General features: G+C 35.8%; 5 protein-coding genes across 5 annotated transcripts; 2 read left to right on the top strand and 3 right to left on the bottom strand.

Annotated features, from left to right (window-relative positions):
* On the top strand, nt 1–2,163 carry LOC131806569 (uncharacterized). Its single transcript, XM_059130817.1, has 2 exons — nt 1–1,129; nt 2,003–2,163. The coding sequence occupies exons 1-2, from the start codon at nt 1–3 to the stop codon at nt 2,161–2,163; spliced, it is 1,290 nt and encodes a 429-aa protein (XP_058986800.1).
* Nucleotides 2,164–2,729: 566 nt separating this feature from the next.
* LOC101900802 (intraflagellar transport protein 20 homolog) lies at nt 2,730–3,543 on the top strand. Its single transcript, XM_005187540.4, has 2 exons — nt 2,730–3,329; nt 3,396–3,543. Exons 1-2 carry the CDS (start codon nt 3,051–3,053, stop codon nt 3,510–3,512), a joined length of 396 nt encoding a protein of 131 aa, XP_005187597.1. The 5' UTR covers nt 2,730–3,050; the 3' UTR covers nt 3,513–3,543.
* A 2,018-nt stretch (nt 3,544–5,561) lies between these two features.
* LOC101900103 (INO80 complex subunit B) lies at nt 5,562–6,923 on the bottom strand. Its single transcript, XM_005187536.4, has 2 exons — nt 6,810–6,923; nt 5,562–6,735 (listed from the first exon to the last, which is right to left on the bottom strand). The coding sequence occupies exons 1-2, from the start codon at nt 6,832–6,834 to the stop codon at nt 5,666–5,668; spliced, it is 1,095 nt and encodes a 364-aa protein (XP_005187593.2). The 5' UTR covers nt 6,835–6,923; the 3' UTR covers nt 5,562–5,665.
* Nucleotides 6,924–8,198: 1,275 nt separating this feature from the next.
* LOC101900277 (BTB/POZ domain-containing adapter for CUL3-mediated RhoA degradation protein 3) lies at nt 8,199–10,546 on the bottom strand. Its single transcript, XM_005187537.4, has 2 exons — nt 9,776–10,546; nt 8,199–9,508 (listed from the first exon to the last, which is right to left on the bottom strand). The coding sequence occupies exons 1-2, from the start codon at nt 9,942–9,944 to the stop codon at nt 8,754–8,756; spliced, it is 924 nt and encodes a 307-aa protein (XP_005187594.1). The 5' UTR covers nt 9,945–10,546; the 3' UTR covers nt 8,199–8,753.
* Nucleotides 10,547–10,986: 440 nt separating this feature from the next.
* Nucleotides 10,987–17,763, bottom strand: LOC101900977 (nose resistant to fluoxetine protein 6-like). Its single transcript, XM_059130816.1, has 9 exons — nt 17,685–17,763; nt 17,082–17,618; nt 14,646–15,018; nt 14,425–14,590; nt 13,735–13,880; nt 11,639–11,982; nt 11,443–11,573; nt 11,127–11,235; nt 10,987–11,064 (listed from the first exon to the last, which is right to left on the bottom strand). The coding sequence occupies exons 1-9, from the start codon at nt 17,761–17,763 to the stop codon at nt 11,036–11,038; spliced, it is 1,914 nt and encodes a 637-aa protein (XP_058986799.1). The 3' UTR covers nt 10,987–11,035.

Raw genomic sequence — 17,763 nt, 5'->3', positions numbered from 1 at the left:
ATGTCTCAAGACATAATTCTACAATTGTTAACAGAGCAACAAAAAGCAATGTCGCAACAAACGCAACTGCTAAAGCATATGGCTGATCTTCTTCAAGCACAAGGAGCACCAAATTCACCACAAACATCAAATTCATCCAAAGCAGCACTAATGGAATCACTAGCACAGTCAATGACAGCATTCGTATACGAGCCAGAGAGCGGTCTGATATTTCAAGCGTGGTACAACAGGTTTGTGCATGTTTTCGAAAAAGAAGCAAGCTCACTCGAAGAACATGACAAAGTGGCCTTGTTATGGAGAAAAATGTCGAACCAAGTACATGAAAGATTTGCCAACTACGTATTACCAGCAAAACCTGAAGACATGACTCTAAAGGATACAGTAGAGAAACTCAAGAAACTCTTTGGTAAAACAGAAACACAAGTCTCACAAAGATACAAATGCCTTCTGCTAGCAAAAGGCGACATCGAAGATTTCAGAGAATACGCAAGCAGAGTAAACCTACAATGCGAACTATTCAAAATGAAAGAACTGAAAATCGACCAATTCAAATGTCTCATTTTCGTCTTAGGACTCAAGTCAGCAAAGGACAACGACATAAGACTTCGCTTACTAAAGGTACTGGATGATGAAAACACTACAATGAACCTAGATCAACTAGTAGACGAAACACAACGAATTCTAGATCTCAAATCGGACAACATTCTCATTGAACATCAATCAAAAATCGTCTGTTCACTCAACAAGCACGCAAAAGACTTCAAGAAGCACAAAACACCCAATTCACCCTGTTGGTATTGCGGAGACCTTCACTACGTCAAATTTTGTCCTTTCCAGAAACATAAATGCACAACATGCAATCAAGTGGGTCATAAAAATAACTTTTGCAACATCGCTAAGACTGGTAAGAATTTCAAATCATCGTCTGAAAACAACCAGAACGAATTCAAGAAATACAGCAATTCAAGGAAATCATTCAAAACTAAGGCAGTTTTCAAAACACACAACATTAATTTCCGCGACTTAAGGAAATACACAACTGTCCTAATCAACAACAATCCTGTAAAACTTCAAATTGATACTGCATCAGACATATCAATTGTATCTATCAACACATGGAAAGCTATAGGTAAGCCTGAAGCCTACGAAACTTTTGACAACGCTAGCGACGCAAACGCAAACTCAATCAAGCTCCTAGCAGAATTTCAATGTGACGTCACAATCGACAAAACATCAAAAACATTAAAATGTTATATAACAGATATAGAAAAACTCAATATCATGGGAATCGATTGGATTCAAGCATTCAATCTATGGCAGAAACCAATAACCTCATGGTGTCATCAAATAAACTTCGTTGATGAAATAGCAGAATTGAAAACGAATTATCAATCAGTTTTTGATAACAGTACCCCAGGTCTGTGCAAAACAAAAGTCAAAATACAATTATTGTCAAACACAAAAGAAATATTCGTTCCCAAACGACCAGTTCCTTTCGCAGCAAGAAAGGAAATTGAAACAGAACTCCTCAGATTAGAAAACGCAGGAATAATCACACCAAATCCAAATGCACCAGAAGGTAAGTCTCCAGCAGAATCCTTCATCGGAAGAAAAATGAGAACGGTCTTCGACGTTCTAAGGAAGCAACAATCGCCTGAGTATAACGTCAATCACAAAATGGAACAGCAGTACAATACCAAACACGGTACCAAAAACAGAGAGTTTAGCAACGGAGAATTGGTCTATGCCAGAAACTTCAAAGGAAACAAAAGTTACTGGACAACAGGCGAAATAGTCGAGCGTAAAGGGAAAGTCATTTACAACACTCTAATCGACGTTGGGGACAGGAAAATTCTAGTACGAGCTCATACTGATCAACTCCGACATAGAGAATCGGTAGAGTCAAGCAGTCAAGAACGACAAAAACTACCATTGGACGTACTACTTGAAGAATTCGAAATCGCTTTGCCTAACCATCAAGAACATTTTGCAACTCCAACAGGTTCACCAAACTGGACACCTCAAAGAATAACAAGTCGCAGACAACCAGTCGAACCTATTTCAAGATCACCTTCTCATCTTAAGGAGGGAGATGTTGGGGCAACCCACATTAACAATATGGCATCTCATGTTGCAACATCCTATACGGCAACGCCGATATAATAGGACGCCGTGCTACCGCCATTTTAGCTTGCTCAGTCTTGTTTTGTCTGTCACTCGAGTCTGACTCACTACATTGTAACTTCTTCATTCCTTTCAAATTAGTAGCTGTGAACGCTCATCATCCAATAAATCTTTACACCTTTAGTATTAACAAACATTGGCTTTTATTTCAAACCATAAAAGTACAACAATTTCGATGAGTTACAAACGGATTGACGAACTTAATATAACCTCCTTACTATGGAGGGTGGAGGGTATAAAAGCCAACCATCTGCTGGTTGTCTGTATCACCAAATTAAATTAAATTTGGTGCAAATTGTTTCCTTCAAAATACCTTTATTCGGGAGGTATCATTATAAATGCTAAATGCTGACAAAGTTCCGATACTGACAACATTTTTTTCTAAGAGATACTCTAAATATTATTATATTAAATTAAACATGTAAACCCTTCGAAAAGTTCGACCGATCATTTCACTTGTGAAAAATTTAGTGGTGGTTTGAAGTGCTAAATAACAGACAATTCGCTAAAATATTTTAGTAATAACTCCAGAGAAACGAAAATCAGGAGGCACTGCATTATGGAGATAATGCTTGGGCGTGGACCAAATAGATCATTTTCAATGGTCTCTCAATCTCTGTAAAACAATGTCAATCGTGATACGAAGAAAAATAATAGGCTGCAATAACGGCTAGCCATTTGAAATCATTTTTGAATATTCAGTCATTCTATACCAAATTACCATAGAGACGAGCATGGAGTCGCCTTTACGGTTACCATAGTAACCTCTAATACCAACCATCCTAAAAATCCTTTCACCACACATTCCAACCAAAACAACACCAACAAATACCGTATTTTCCTCAAAAACGAAAAGCAAAGAAACCATGTCCGAAGAATTGCAAAAAGCTGGTCTCTTCATTGATGACATTTATCGCTTGCGTGTCCAAGATCCACGCATTGCCAATGAAACGAATGAACTGCGTGAAGAATGCCTCGAATATGCCAATAAATTGGATGAATTCAAAAAATTAGCTGTGGAATTTGATAAAATTCTCAAAAACTATGCCAAAGATGTGGAGAAGGAGAAGCTACGTGCCATCGGCACACAGAATCGTTTGAAGACAATGGCCAAGCAGAGGCAGGCGGAACAGCAATTGTATCAGGTAAGATAAAATCTCATACCTTGTGTTTATATCAAATGATATTGATTGCATTTTTTTTTTTTCCAGAGTAAAATCCATGAGAAAAACTTAGAATTGGAGCGATTGAAGAGTGAATACCAATATCTGCAGCGAGTCGAATCGGAGCAACAGGAGTTAATAAATAATTATTTAATGAATCAATAAAAAACCAAAGGAAATATTTTGAAACTATTTAAAAATTATTAATTCATAGACGAAGGTAGTTAAGTTTTTTTTTTTTTGGAAAAAATCATGCAGGGATAAAAATAATGGTAGAATACCCTCTTGATCCATCTTGAAATCCTTAGCCTAAAAATAATAGAAAGACAATATATAGGTTTTACAGTCTCCATAGGAAATATCTTTCCCATTCACAGATAAAGAAAAGGAGTGTCTCGCTTCACTACAGTTCATTTGAGCCAGAATTGGAGAGCTATGTCTTAAGAAAAATTATGTACCCTTAGGCCACTTCCAAATTGCCTAAAAAGAGATAGACAAAAAATGTCTAGGTCTGTGATTTTTTCCAAAAAGAGTAATTTACAGATCCTCAGATGCTTTTCTTATTTTTTGCATTCAAGATGCATTTTCCATAGAAAAAAAATGAAATATTAGAACCTTATGGAAATTTGGAACTTTAGTTGTTTTAATTTCTATGCGAAAAATGCAAAACTTTTATGGAAAAGGAAACATATTTGTCCCATTGGAAAAATAAACTCTTGGGAGAAAATTGTTACCCTTTGTGTGGGAGGTATCAGAAGGGGTGGGCCGACACATATCATCTTCACACTAGATCTGGCGTTAGTAAAAATATTGGGATGTGTAGATTTTGAAGAGAACCCAATGCTTATTTCACAATTTTTTGGCCGTTTTGCTATTCAAAATTATAACCCCTTTGTGGGGAGATATCAAAAGGAGTAGACCGACACATCCCATCTTTATACCAGATCTTAGTAGAAATGTTGAAATTTGAAAATCGGAGGAATATTTCGAATTTTATGGGAAATACAATTATTAAAAATGTTGACCCTCTGTGGGACAGGTGCCAAAAGAAGACGCCCACAGCAGATCTTGTGTTAGTATTGCAAAGCGTGAAGTCTAAAGTGACTCGAATGCTTAGTTTGAATTTTATGAAAGTTTTGGTTTTTTAAAATTTTAACCCCTCTATGGGATAGGTACCAGAAGGAGTGCAACGACATATTCCATCTTCATACCAGATCTTGTGTTGATAACAATATTAGAATGTGCTGAGTTTGAAAGGGATCGGATGCACATTTCGCGTTTGATGAGCTTCATGGTTATTCAAAATTTTGACCCGTTACGAGGTGGATACAAGAAGGAGTGATTCGTTCTAGCTGTTATTTCAATCAGAAATTGTGTTGTTAAAAATATTGGGATGTGAAAACTTAGAAGAACATCAAAATGTTGACCCCTTGTGGGTGAGGCACTTGATGGACTGGACCGATATCATACATTTTCGTACTTGACCTAGCACTGACGCAAATATTAGGATTTGCAAAGTTGGAGCCAAATCGGATCATCCTTTCTCTTTCTGTGCAGAAAACATATTTTTTGAAAATTCCGACCTTTTTTGAGGGAGATACCGGAAGGAGTGGACCGATGTATTCCATCTTAACACCAGATCTTGGGGTAATAAATATATTGGGATGTGTGAAATTTGAAGACAATCGGACTCTTACTTCACATTTTATAAAAGTTGTAACTATTCAAAATTTTGACCCTATGTGGAGGAGGCACTTGATGGAATGGGCCGATATTGCTTATTTTTGTACGAGAATTAGGGCTGATTTAAATATTAGAATTTGCAAAACACTACGTGATCGTTTCTAGTTCTATAAGGTGAATTATTTTCTTTTAAAATATTGACATTTTTTGGGGAAAATATTTAAAGCAATGGACCGATAATACGATGTATCAAATTTCGACCAAATCGTATACTCTCTTCCAAAGTTATCATGCGGGATTTAAAAATATCCTGAAATGGATTTGGTCCAAAGCTACGTCTAAACCCTTTATTTCGATGAGGCACAATGGTCCAACGGTATAAATGTATGCCTGAATCAACCGGTCTTTCAAGGCAACAGTAACTAAGGTATTTCAACAATGCAGTATGTCATAATAGGCGCCCAATTAGTTTATTTTTTTTTTCTTTTTATTTCATTTTTCTCAAAAACTGAATACAAAACTTACCGATACTTAAGGCGGCATCTAATCATCTCTTGGTATTTTGCTTGTTATTGAAAAATGTATGCCCCTATTGCAAATCAATTTTGAATTCATTTCACACCCTTATTCATAACTTAACACATAATTTCCTTAAGCGATTGTACATTCTTACGATAGCAGGCAAAGCTACATAACGGTATATTAGTTTTTGAACAATTGTATACCTTTGGTTGTCCACAACCGGGCATGCCGCAAAGTTGTCTTGGCGGTGGCTCCTTTGGCTGTTGGGGTTTGAGCGGGAAATCAACGCCAACGGGTAGGTGTATGAAACCACCTTCGGCGGTATTTTTATAACTTATCACAGGAGTGGCTTCTTTGACATTTTTTGGTTTGGCAGATGAACGATTTTTACTCTCCTGCTTCTTGAGCAGACGTTCCATGGTTTTCTTTTTGTCTTTTTCACGTTTTTCGTCGGCTTGTTGTTTGCGTTTTAGCGTCTTTAGGGCAGCTTTTTGTATTTCCTCGGCTGTTTGTGGTTTCTCTTTTTCCTTGTAGCCTGTGGGTAGGGCAATAAGGGTTTCCGTGAAACCCGGTGCTGACTCAACATCATTGTTGCGATCATACATGGCTCTTTGACGGGCTGTCATCAACTTGGGATCTTTAATTTTACGCAGTTCAACATCTTCCACTTCCTCCAATTTGCCAGATTCAATGGCCGTCAGCCAACGTTCCTCTTCACTGGATGTACCGCTTTCCCGCCTTTTCTTTGATTTTTTGGCATTAACACCCGCCGCACTTGCCGAAGTGGACGGTTTGTTGGTGGGCGTCTGTGGTGCATTGTCCGGTTTTTTATTCGTTTTCTTGACCTTTTCCACTTTCTCTATGACTTGTCCAGTTTCTTCTTCAATTTTAGTCTCTTCCATACTACAATCGAGCGTTACCTCTTCCACTTCTATGTCAACATTCTCCTCATCGTAGACGAGGGATGAGGATTCATTCATTGCCATTTCTTGTGAGAAGTTCTCATCCACAATAATGTCTTCTTCGACAATTTGTGCCGTCGCGATTTCTTCTGGCGCTGTTGTTTTAATTGTTTTGGACTCCAGCTTTTCCGATTTCTTGTGCTTCGAGGAGGAGGAGGAAGATTTATGATGATGTTTGTGTTTCTTGCGAGATTTATCTCGATGTGTCTTGTGATGATGTTCTGTAGAATGAAGGAGACTTTAATGACTGCCTGTTTACATGCAATAGCAGTTTTATGCTTCTTCTTCTTCTTACCGGATTTTTCTTCCTTTTTGCCCATTTTATTTTGCTTTGGATGTCCTTGTTTTTGGTTTGTTTGTTTTTTCTGATTAAACTAGGGATACGTAGATCGACGTATGACCAAACGGCTTATTAAAAGGGTTGCCATGGTTAAATTAATTACACTTAATAGACGTAATATATAGATGTTTGTAGAATTCGAAGATCTTCCGCTTATTAAAAACCTTAAATGCATTCTGTGTATAGAAAGAGAATACGACTTTTATTGAAAGATTTTGAACTACTTCAATTTTCAAACATTTTTGAATTGTAAAAAATACTTTTCAAGACCTTCTATAGCAGAACTTCTAGAAATAGAAGGAGATTTATAGAGGATTTCTATTTAAATCATTTTTATACCCTACATTACATAGTGGTAGGGTATTATGTCTTTGTGCATTTGTTTTGTAACATGGAGAAGGAAGCGAGTTAGACCCATAGTTACTTTTGAGGGTCTTCATAGAATTACTTTCTAAGCCGATTTATGCATGTCGGTCCGTCCGACCGGTGATGCGCGATTTTTAGATTTGCGTCTATAGCAGCTTTAAAAGTTCAGAAGTCATTTAAATAATCTTCTATCTGGAGACTTTCTATTGTGAAATTCCAAACACTTCCAGAAGTTCTACCATTGAAAACGATCTTCTATCTACCTCTTATTGATCTCCCACGCAAGGATGTCTCATGTCTAGTAATTAATTAAGTCTACAACCTAATGAGGACTTATTGGTCTACGTTCTAGATATTGAATTGGAATTTGGAAAACCAATAAAAGGTCCTCTGTAAAAATAATTCCCTTTCTCTGTACATGAAAATCTTATCATTTGCTCATCTGTAATCTAAATAGGACTTTCACCTCCCAGATTCGAAAATGATACGTCTTCTTGATGTATATAAGAGTCCCTACCCACTCAAAACCTTCTATTCCCCCCCCTATGTATAACTTCTTACCTCTTCTCTGATAGGATAGGTCTACAAGTGGCCATTAAAAAGTAACCCCACAAATTGTTATTTTTTCTTTAATGTTTTTTTTTTATTGATAAAATATTACGTATAGTTGTTGGTTTTTCTTTTTTTGTTTTTGCATAAACGGTTATTACATATATTGTTGTTGTATTTGTTGTTCTTCAATTACCCCCTTTAGGGATAAAATGAAACTGTTTGAAATTCCATGAAAACATTTAACATTAAATATCCATCAACAATTAACGTTTAGAGAATATAGAATAAAAAAAAAATTAATACAATTTGTTTAACATTTTGAATGGTAAAATTTGTTGTTGTTTTTCTTCCAAAATAAATACAACTTGAAAAAGGGGCTGGTGGATTTTTGTAATGTTGGTGAAAAAAATTATATGATTTTTGTAAATAAGTATAAAAATAAATGTGTATTGTGATAATATAATGTGTGGATGCGTGTGTATGTCTGTGGGGAAAAAAACTGCAAAAATTAACCCGGATCGAGGCACAGAAAATGAAATTTCAACTCTCTTTTAAGTTAAAGAAGGAAATATGTCTTTGTAGTTCTCTACCGAAAACTACGGTGTAAAATGTGCTGTATGTAAATCCGGAATTATATTTTGTTCTACAGTTTTTTTTTTTTTTTTTGTAAGTAAATGTACCAAATAAGCGCCATTGCTACATTTTCAGTACATTTATAAAAAAAGAAAAAAATATATTGATTTAATGATTATAATAAATGATATTTTAGAATATTGAGTTGTATCTTCCCTGCCGCCAGCCATCATTCTATCCATCGTTTGATCTAATGATGCGGTTACAACTATGCCTAAGGTTGCTGCATTTAGTATTATCCTTTAGTTGGTATTTGCAAGTGGTCAAGCATTATGCACTATCACTACCACTTGTCCGCCATAGTTAGGGAAGAATTGGACGCGGTCGCACCACATAATGGGTTACAAATCATGTGGGATTGTTACGTTTATTCGAACGCAAACGTGCTAGGCCCGTACGTTCTTCTTCCTCATCGCTGGTGTATTGATGCATGCCACTGGAACCGGCTCCCGAGGCCCCCGATGAAGACCCACCGCCCGATGGATTGCGCACCGAAGATGTGGCCTGCAGTAGCTCCTGATCTGGGGCATTACGATTCTCATAGAGTAGAACCTGCAAAGTTTCCTCATAGATCCTTGCCTCGGGGAACTCTACTTTGGTATGCTTACGATCGGTGGCATACACTATGGAAGTACAGCATACCTCGGCCACCTTTTTGCCATGACCATAAAACGACCAGCAACATATTTCACTTGGTCCAATGACATCCTTTATGAAGAGTATGCGTTCGTTAAAACGCAACGACAGTTTATCGAAAAGTTCAATATTTTTAAGTAAATTGTCGTCCGAATTGTTGGTGTAGGAATACTTGTTATTCTGACGTTGTACCACCAATATAACAGCAGGCTTTGACGATGAACTTATTAGCATTTGTTCCTCTTTCTGCGATGTTATCAGGGGTATACGACAAATCGGTTTGGGTTCTTGATGGGCCACTAGCGCCCTTTCGCAGGACATAGCCAACTCGGTAATACAATAGTACTTTGCCTCGGCCAGGAGTTCGGCTATTTCACGATGAGATTCTGGCAATGGCACCGAACCATCCCGCAAATAGTTGAGAATAGTGCCAAAGAATTTACCACAGCGATCGATTAATATCCAGCCTGGAAGGAAATGAAAAAGGAAAATTCGTTATTAAATCAAAGTCGTTAAAATCAGTTGCTGTGAGAAATATTAAAGCATTGTTTACAAGGAAGAATTTTTTTTTAGGGCAAACAGAAAACACAAATTGAGTACGAGTTAGTTTTCATTAGCATAGATTTTTCTATAGAAAGAAATCACTGGTGCCTATAATTAAGTTTTTGTTACCTTTAATTCATAAAAAAAATGATATTCATTAATAAAATAGTGTGTATTCATTTACAACTTACCTTCCGAATCTGTTAGCACTTCCATGCGACCACTAAACATGGCACTCAACATGGTGTCATTGTGTTTGGTCAGCGTTCCAATTGTCGTATAATACAAACGTCCACCCACATTTAATTTCACATACTGGGAACTGTGACCTTTAATTAAAGTTTTCTGATCACCCGACATATTGGTGGAATTGGTACGCAAAACGAGTTCGTCACAAGGATTGGCTGAGATTTGGAGTTTCGACTCCAAAGCACGTGTAACAGGAACTAAACAATTGGTCGCCTTGGCATTATTACTGCAAACGCTGCCAGAGGCGTTGCTGTTGTTAGTCACCAACGAAGGTAGAGTAGCAATTTTGATGGTTTTAAAATAAAATTGAATTACAAGAAAATTTTAGAAATCAAAGATTATTTCTTGGCAGGATTCGAGCAACAACTTGTCTTTGCAATGCAGTGTGTTGTAAACGCCCTATTTTCGCTTCGTCTGCGTGGAAAAAGTGAAGTAGGCAGAAGCAGAAGATAACACAATTATCAAGTGAAGTAGCGAAGTATCACAAAAAAGAGAGTTGTGGGTGTTTCACGTTTGGTTTTGCTTTATTAATGATTCATTTCCCGCAAATGGTTTATGTTGTCATTTATTTGAAACCAACACGGTCTTGTCTATTTCAATTGTTTATTGTTTTCCTTGAGATTTGATTAAAATTGTTTGATAAACTTTTTTTGTTTGATAAGCAGAGCAGAATAAACTAGTTCAATGAATATATTCACTGAAATGAGTAATGTGAACCGTGTCATTAGTTCATCAAAGTTCCTTTGATGATGCAAAGTTCCATTAAGCCTACCCACATTCAATTGAAGTTATTTGTTGCATTTACATTCTCAATAATAGAAATAATGGAAATTGATATTATTTTCTCAATTGTAGATGGAAATAAAGCACATTGAAGTGATGAAGTTGAATTTCTTATTAATGTCACTAAAGATTTTGTTAATCCATTTAATACCACACTGCAACGTGATATTCACCATAGAATGATAACACAATATTGCTCTCAAATAACAACGTAAAGCGTCTAACGGAAATACGTCGTCTCTTAGAATGAAAAATTCTAAAGTTTAAATGATTTCAAATGTGACCCAAAGAACTTTTAAACAAAACACCCGCATTGCGACCTATTGTAAGTAAATGTATTGAGTATAGGCTTATATTTATTCTTATAACAAACAACTTAATACAATAACAATTAAATTTAAACATTACAAATATTGTAGTCATGAAGTTTTATTCATTTTTGATTTTTCTAAAAAAAGTATAAAAAGAAGATAGTTTATTTTTTTGCTAATTTCTATTTTTTCAACCCACTTTTCAACTCGAATACTTTTAATAGCTCAGCCATCGGATATTCCAGCATTATGGCGATGAAAAAGGAAACAATAACAGCCAATATATAGACCTTAAAATATAATAAAACCTGTAAAGAAGAATTGAATAGATAAAATCGAACTTCATGGGTAGTTTGATATGTCACTATATAGACAAATTAAAATTAAAGTACGACTAAATTATATATAAGAAGAATTTCATTAAAAATGTAGTTCTATTTATGTTTGGTGATAATGCCAATAAAATTTTATGTCAACACATGAGGAAATTTGACAGCCGATTTTTAAACATTTACCTCATACATTGCTGATATCTCAATGAGCTTATCAGAACTGCCAAGCAGTACAACCAGTATAATGAAATGCCACAGATAAACTTGATATGATATTCTTGCCAGAGGACGAAATACGGGCCAATTAGGTATTCCTAAAAGAGTAAATTTAACTGAAATCAAACGCTCAATTCAAACACAGTGCCCTTTTCAAACTTACCACCATACATCTGTCCACACATATTGTATATTACAGCAATTATGGCCATAATTACCAACGACAAGGGTCGATGTAAAATACCATATAATGCTGTCCATATTGATGGCTCTTGAAACAGGAGTTTTGAACCCAAATACCAAATGGCCGGAATAATCGGCCATCCAAGTGGTATAAAGTATTTAATACGACTTTCAATTAATTTTTTATACGAATCATGTTGTAAATACTTCAAATATATTTCGCCACAGATTAGACCAACAAAGAAGCCATTCAGATTGGAATACGTGCTAAGGTAGAGATATTCTCCCGTCTCAACCCCTTGCAAAAAGATGTGACGATAACTTCTGGAAAATATTGAAAATTAATTTAATTCACAAAAAGTGTTTATATATAAAAATATATATTTTTAATAAGCATAAACGATGTCCTTCTGTCTTTCCGTTGAAGTCAGGAATCTGTTAGATAAAAAAGTAAAACATGGCATTGTCTCCTGGATATTGAAAATGGCCTGTATTTGTCGACGATCAGTTACAGGCCTTATACGGTGCCTCCTTATTTTCAGTATTCTGAAGGTTTTGACCTCCATTGAAATCAGCTTCAATTTGACATTCAAATATATTGCTAAGTATATTTTCCTCTTGCCAAAACATTGTACCCCAGTTTTACTGGTTTTACTACTAGGTATTGATGCCATGTAAAAGAACCCACAGTTTTGAAGGATTTTTCTAGTTTTCAGACGCATTTTGTAACCAAATAATTAGTAATTTGTCGTTTGAAGTTCCTGTCCCTGTCCCTGAAGACATTCTTCAATATGTGTTATGTATATGTGTTGGCATTTTAGGATATTATTGGATATCCACTCACTTTACGACAAATGTTTAATGATAAGCCCCTTTTTGACATTAGCTTTATAAAGGTGCTGTTGTCATTTTCCATGTCCACGTTTTCGTATAGCCTCCATTTAATGGTACCTCCCGATATTCGGTATTTTGATGATTTTAGCAACATTCTTCAACGGAATTGTTTCAAATTTGGTATTTGAAGTTCGTAATAGATACTACTGCCTAAGACAGAAAGTTGTCCGTGCAAGTCCACGTCTTCTTATAGCCCCCATATAGCATTACCTCCCGATATTCGGTATTTTGATGATCTTAGCGACATTATTTACCGGAATTGTTTCAAATTTGGTATTTGAAGTTCGTAATAAATACTACTGCCTAAGACAGAAAATGGGACATGTAGGTCCACGTCTTCTTATAGCCTCCATATATTGGTACCTCCCAATATTCGGTATTTTGATGATTTTAGCGACTGTTTTTACCGGAGTTAATTCAAATTTGGTATTTAAAGCTCGTAATGGATACTACACCCTTGGGCAGAAAATTGTCTGTGCAAGTCCACGGCTTCGTATAGCCTCCATATAACGGTACCTCCCGATATTCGGTATTTTGATGATTTTAGCGAAATTTTTTACCGGAATTGTTTCAAATTTGGTATTTAAATTGCCAAATAGGTTCAACAGTTTATGGCAGAAAATTGTCTTTGCAGGTCCAGGTTTTCGTGTAGCCCTCATATATCTGTACTTATCTATATCCTGAATTTTGATGATTTTGGCGACATTATTTACCGGAATTGTTTCAAATTTGGTATTTGGTATGGTAATGGATACTACAGCCTAAGACAGATAATTGGACATGTAGGTGCATGTCTTTGTATAGCCCCTATATAACGGTACCTCCCGATATTCGGTATTTTGATGATTTTAGCGACATTATTTACCGGAATTGTTTCAAATTTGGTGTTTGGAGTTCGTAATGGGTACTTCATTCTATGACAAAAAACCACGTCTTCGTAAAGCCCCCTACTCGATTCCTCCCGATATTCAGTATTTTGATGATGTTAGCGTTATTTTTCAACGGAATTGTTTCAAATTTCGTAATTGCATTTCGGAATCGTTACTACATCCTATGACAAAAAAAAATTCTTCTGCAGAACCACGTCTTCGTATAGCCCCCCATATAACGGAACTTTTTTTTGAAAATTTTCAGGTTTTTTTAAAATTTTGGAGAGTATTAAAAATTCGGACTTGCACTTACTCCACAGTCAATGTACCAATGGATGGTAGTTTCTTTATGTAACCAACTATTGTCGGAAGAAGAGCTCCCACAGTTCCAATTACTGTATATAAGGGGATTTTGTATTTCGGATATCTAAAAAAAAAGAAACAAAAATTTATTTCCAAATTTCAAGAGAAATGTAATTAATATTAGCTTGGAACTTAGGATTAAGACGGCAAGGAATATTGCATATAGCTGGAAATCGGCAGCAATATACCAAGTATGGACCCAACACTGGAAAAAAAAAATAAATAAAATAAAAAACTACGTCTATTATTAAACCAAAGAATGTTAAGAGGCATTCTACAATTTAAAGGCCTTAGGTAGGTTTCTCATTAAAAGAGTAGCTTCCAGAAGGTTCTTCTAGTAATTGGGGACCTTGAAATATATTTTATTTTTATTAATGAAGGACCTATAGGAAGTCTTCTTTTTATAGAGGATCAGCAGAGATTTACAGGTTCTTCTCTATATATAGCGATATTTCCTGGGAAGACAATACTTTACTTCGTAGGACCTCATTTCTAGAAGATATTTTATACATAGAAGAACTTCAGAAGATCCCATTTCAAGTGAAGACAATAAAATGGCCCTTCGCCAATTGAGGAACTTTTTATTCTAAAAAAAATGTCTAAAAAAACTTCTCGCTGGAAGAGTACCCCTATTACTTACACAATTATTTATGCCCAAATTAGCGGTCATCAAAAGATTTGACCACCACTCACTGCGGCACAGAACAACATTTGGTTCCATGACATGCCTCCAGAATGGTCCTTGCTGGACATATAACATAACATTCGATGTCAACAAAATTGGCAAAAGGAGCGATGGCATGTATCTGCAAAAGAAGAATATTAATTAATTAATCTTTCGATTGTCTTCTACTGACATACCTTAAATATCTTGAGATCAAAAGACGTAGGAATACGATTAAACACTCTTTGATCGAACTTTGCGGTGTTATAAATTCACCTTTTTTAAATTTCAAACACAACATCAGACCGCTCAACATGAAAAATAGCTCGATGCATACTATTATATGGACAATGATAAGGGTAAAAGGATTCGAATACATTTGTTCAAATAATTCAGGATTTTTTGTTGGCATAAATTGTGTATAAGTCGTGTGTTCACCGACAATCACCAGTGAGAGAATTGTTCGAAAACAATCGACAAATTGAAGATCTCTACCCATTGGACTGTGATTCGGTATCACAAGACGACGATAATTACGATACAGCGAAAAAGAACAGAGATTGTGGTGGGCTGTACGAAAAGAGAGATCAATGGATGTAGATGAATATTCAAAATGTATTCTTTATACATACCCGTAGATTTATGCGGCTTGTCATAGTACTCGGAATTTTCTTTAGAATTGTTCTGCTTGTTTTTCAAGTACCAATCATAAATTGTAGAAAAAATATTCAGGAGCACAATGCATATCAAGATGGATATGGTAAAGTAATACCATCGACCTATATCGGAAAGTAATGAAGAAAATTAAATATTGAACAAGTAAAAAAGCAGCTAAATTCGGCCGGGTCGAACTTTTTATTATCGAAAAATTTCAAAAAAAAAAAAAAAAATCCGTCGGAAAAAACCGTTCAAATGAAAGCCGTTATATGGGGGCTATACGAAGACGTGGTCCTGCATAAGTAATTTGTGTCATAGGCTGTAGTAACGGTTCCGAACTTTATATACGAAAATGGTGAATAACGTCGCAAAAATCATTAAAATGCCGAATATCGGGATAAGCCGTTATATAGGGGATATATGATATCGTGGACCTATATAGACAATTCTCTTTCCGGGGGTAAAGTGCTCATAAAGAACACCTTGCGTAGAATTTACGACAATGCCATTGAAAAATGTGGCTATGGGGACTATACAATATCGTAGATCGATATAGCCCATCTTCGAACTTGACCTGCCTGTAGACAAAAGACATATCTGTGCAAAATTTTAGCTTCCTATCTTAATTCGTTTTGACTGTAGCGTGATTACAAAAGACGGACGGACAGACAGGGCTAAGTTGTCATAGAATTTTACGCTGATCAAGAATACTTTCAAACTATGAATGGTGGAGGGTATAAAAACTTAGCATGGCTTATGAAGGCGATGTATTCTATGCATCGAAAACCATGTAGGTCGTCCAATAAGAGAATACCCCCAAAGACGTCTAGTGTGGATAAAATACCAGGGGCCATCGGAAAGATTTTAAGGAATACTGTACAGTGAATATTTTCTGGCATATTTTTTAAAATTCATCGAATTTAATATAAGTTAATATAACCTCCATAGAATAGTGAAGGGTATAAAAATATGTAAGTACGGCGGGGCCGGAACTTTGAATACCCTACACAATTTGGTAGAAATTTGGCAATTTTCAAAAAAATAAAATCCCTTATAAATTCTGTTAAAAATATCGAATGTAGCCGTATATTAGGGTCTACACGCCGACGTGTATCTGCATAGGCAGCTTTTGTCATAAGCTATTGCAATATTCAAATGCGAAAGTTGAAAAAAATCTTTTTATAATGTAGCTAAAATCATCAGAATACCGAATATAGGGACTTACCATGGGGGTTATAAAACGTGGACCTGCATAGACAATTTTCTGGTATAGGCTGTAGTATTCATTACGAACTTCAAATACCAAATTTTAAATAGTTCCGGTAAATAATGTCTCTAAAATCATCAATATAATGAATATCGGGAAGTACCATTATATGGCGGCTATACGAAGACGTGGATCTACATGGTCCATTTTCAGGTTTTACATATAATTTTGAGATTTTTACTAATTTTCCGTTTCTGGACCAAGCAATTCTCTCAGAGCAAATGTAATATTCCTCTCTTTTACTAGTTTTACCATAAAAAGTACCTGATCCCAATAAATATTATCGAATTTTTAAAGAATATTTTTTCAAGCATCTCTAAAGGTGAGAATACATAAAGCGCTTTTTTGACTGGCTTAAGTCATCGCCTAGCTTTTTCGGAAAAGAACAAAGAAGCGTAGAGCGAACAAGTATAAATTATGGATCAAAATCGAAATAAGTCAACCTAAAACTCCATTGTTATTTTACGCGGAATCCAGTCGATGAATTAAGCCAGTCAAAAAAGCCTTTTATGTACTCTCACCTTAAAGATAGTCAGCTATTGAAGGAAATTCTAAATTTATACGCGAGAGAGAAACACCTACAGGCCTGTTTTTATCAAGAACATGCTCCAGAGGTCTCGTCAACCTTCAATTCATTCTATTTTGGTAGTAATAGTTTCTGCAGTTTGCCTTCGTCCCGGTTTGTATGTTTATTTTATTTATATCTTACCTTTTTCCAGTGGTTCCTTCGGATTCTCACAGTATGTCGTAAAAGTCTTTACACTTAGATTATATCTTTGCCGAAACTCGGAATTAACACACTGTTGGATGTTATCTCCATTATCTACAACAGTTTTTTGATTTCTCGAAATTTCATGCAGTCTCTGGGCCATTTGTACAATTTTGCTATCCAACAACCTGTCGCCGGCCACAGGATCCTCATAGTTTCCATTGATACATGGGGAAGTACAAACACTGCGATACTTAGCGTCAGGTACAATATCGCTCCCCAACAACTTGTCGCCTGCCATTGTAACCTCAACACCTCCATTGTTACATTGGGATGTGCAAATTCCGCGATACACTTGATCATGGCGATAATGATAAGCATTGGAATTTGAATGATTCCATAGATAATGCCACAGTGGAGATGAATTATCCGCTTGAATTTCAGCATAAACCCAACAATATGAGCTCGAGGGTTGTTGCAGACAATCTCGGTAGTCTGCTGTGGCATATAGCGGTGGTAGCTGTTCATAGTTGAATTCTATTGGGAAATTTAATTTTAAAAACAAAAACAGAAAATCTAAGATAAACAATGGCTCTCCATTACCCTCACTTGGCACCGCGGCAATGCTGTAAGTTACACCCATGAAAATAATCCAAATTAGCAAATTTTTTACACTTTGCAT

This window comes from Musca domestica, unplaced genomic scaffold, assembly GCF_030504385.1.
Source record: "Musca domestica strain aabys unplaced genomic scaffold, Musca_domestica.polishedcontigs.V.1.1 8, whole genome shotgun sequence".
Classification (NCBI taxonomy): domain Eukaryota; kingdom Metazoa; phylum Arthropoda; class Insecta; order Diptera; family Muscidae; genus Musca; species Musca domestica.
This window is presented reverse-complemented; position numbering and strand designations above follow the sequence as displayed.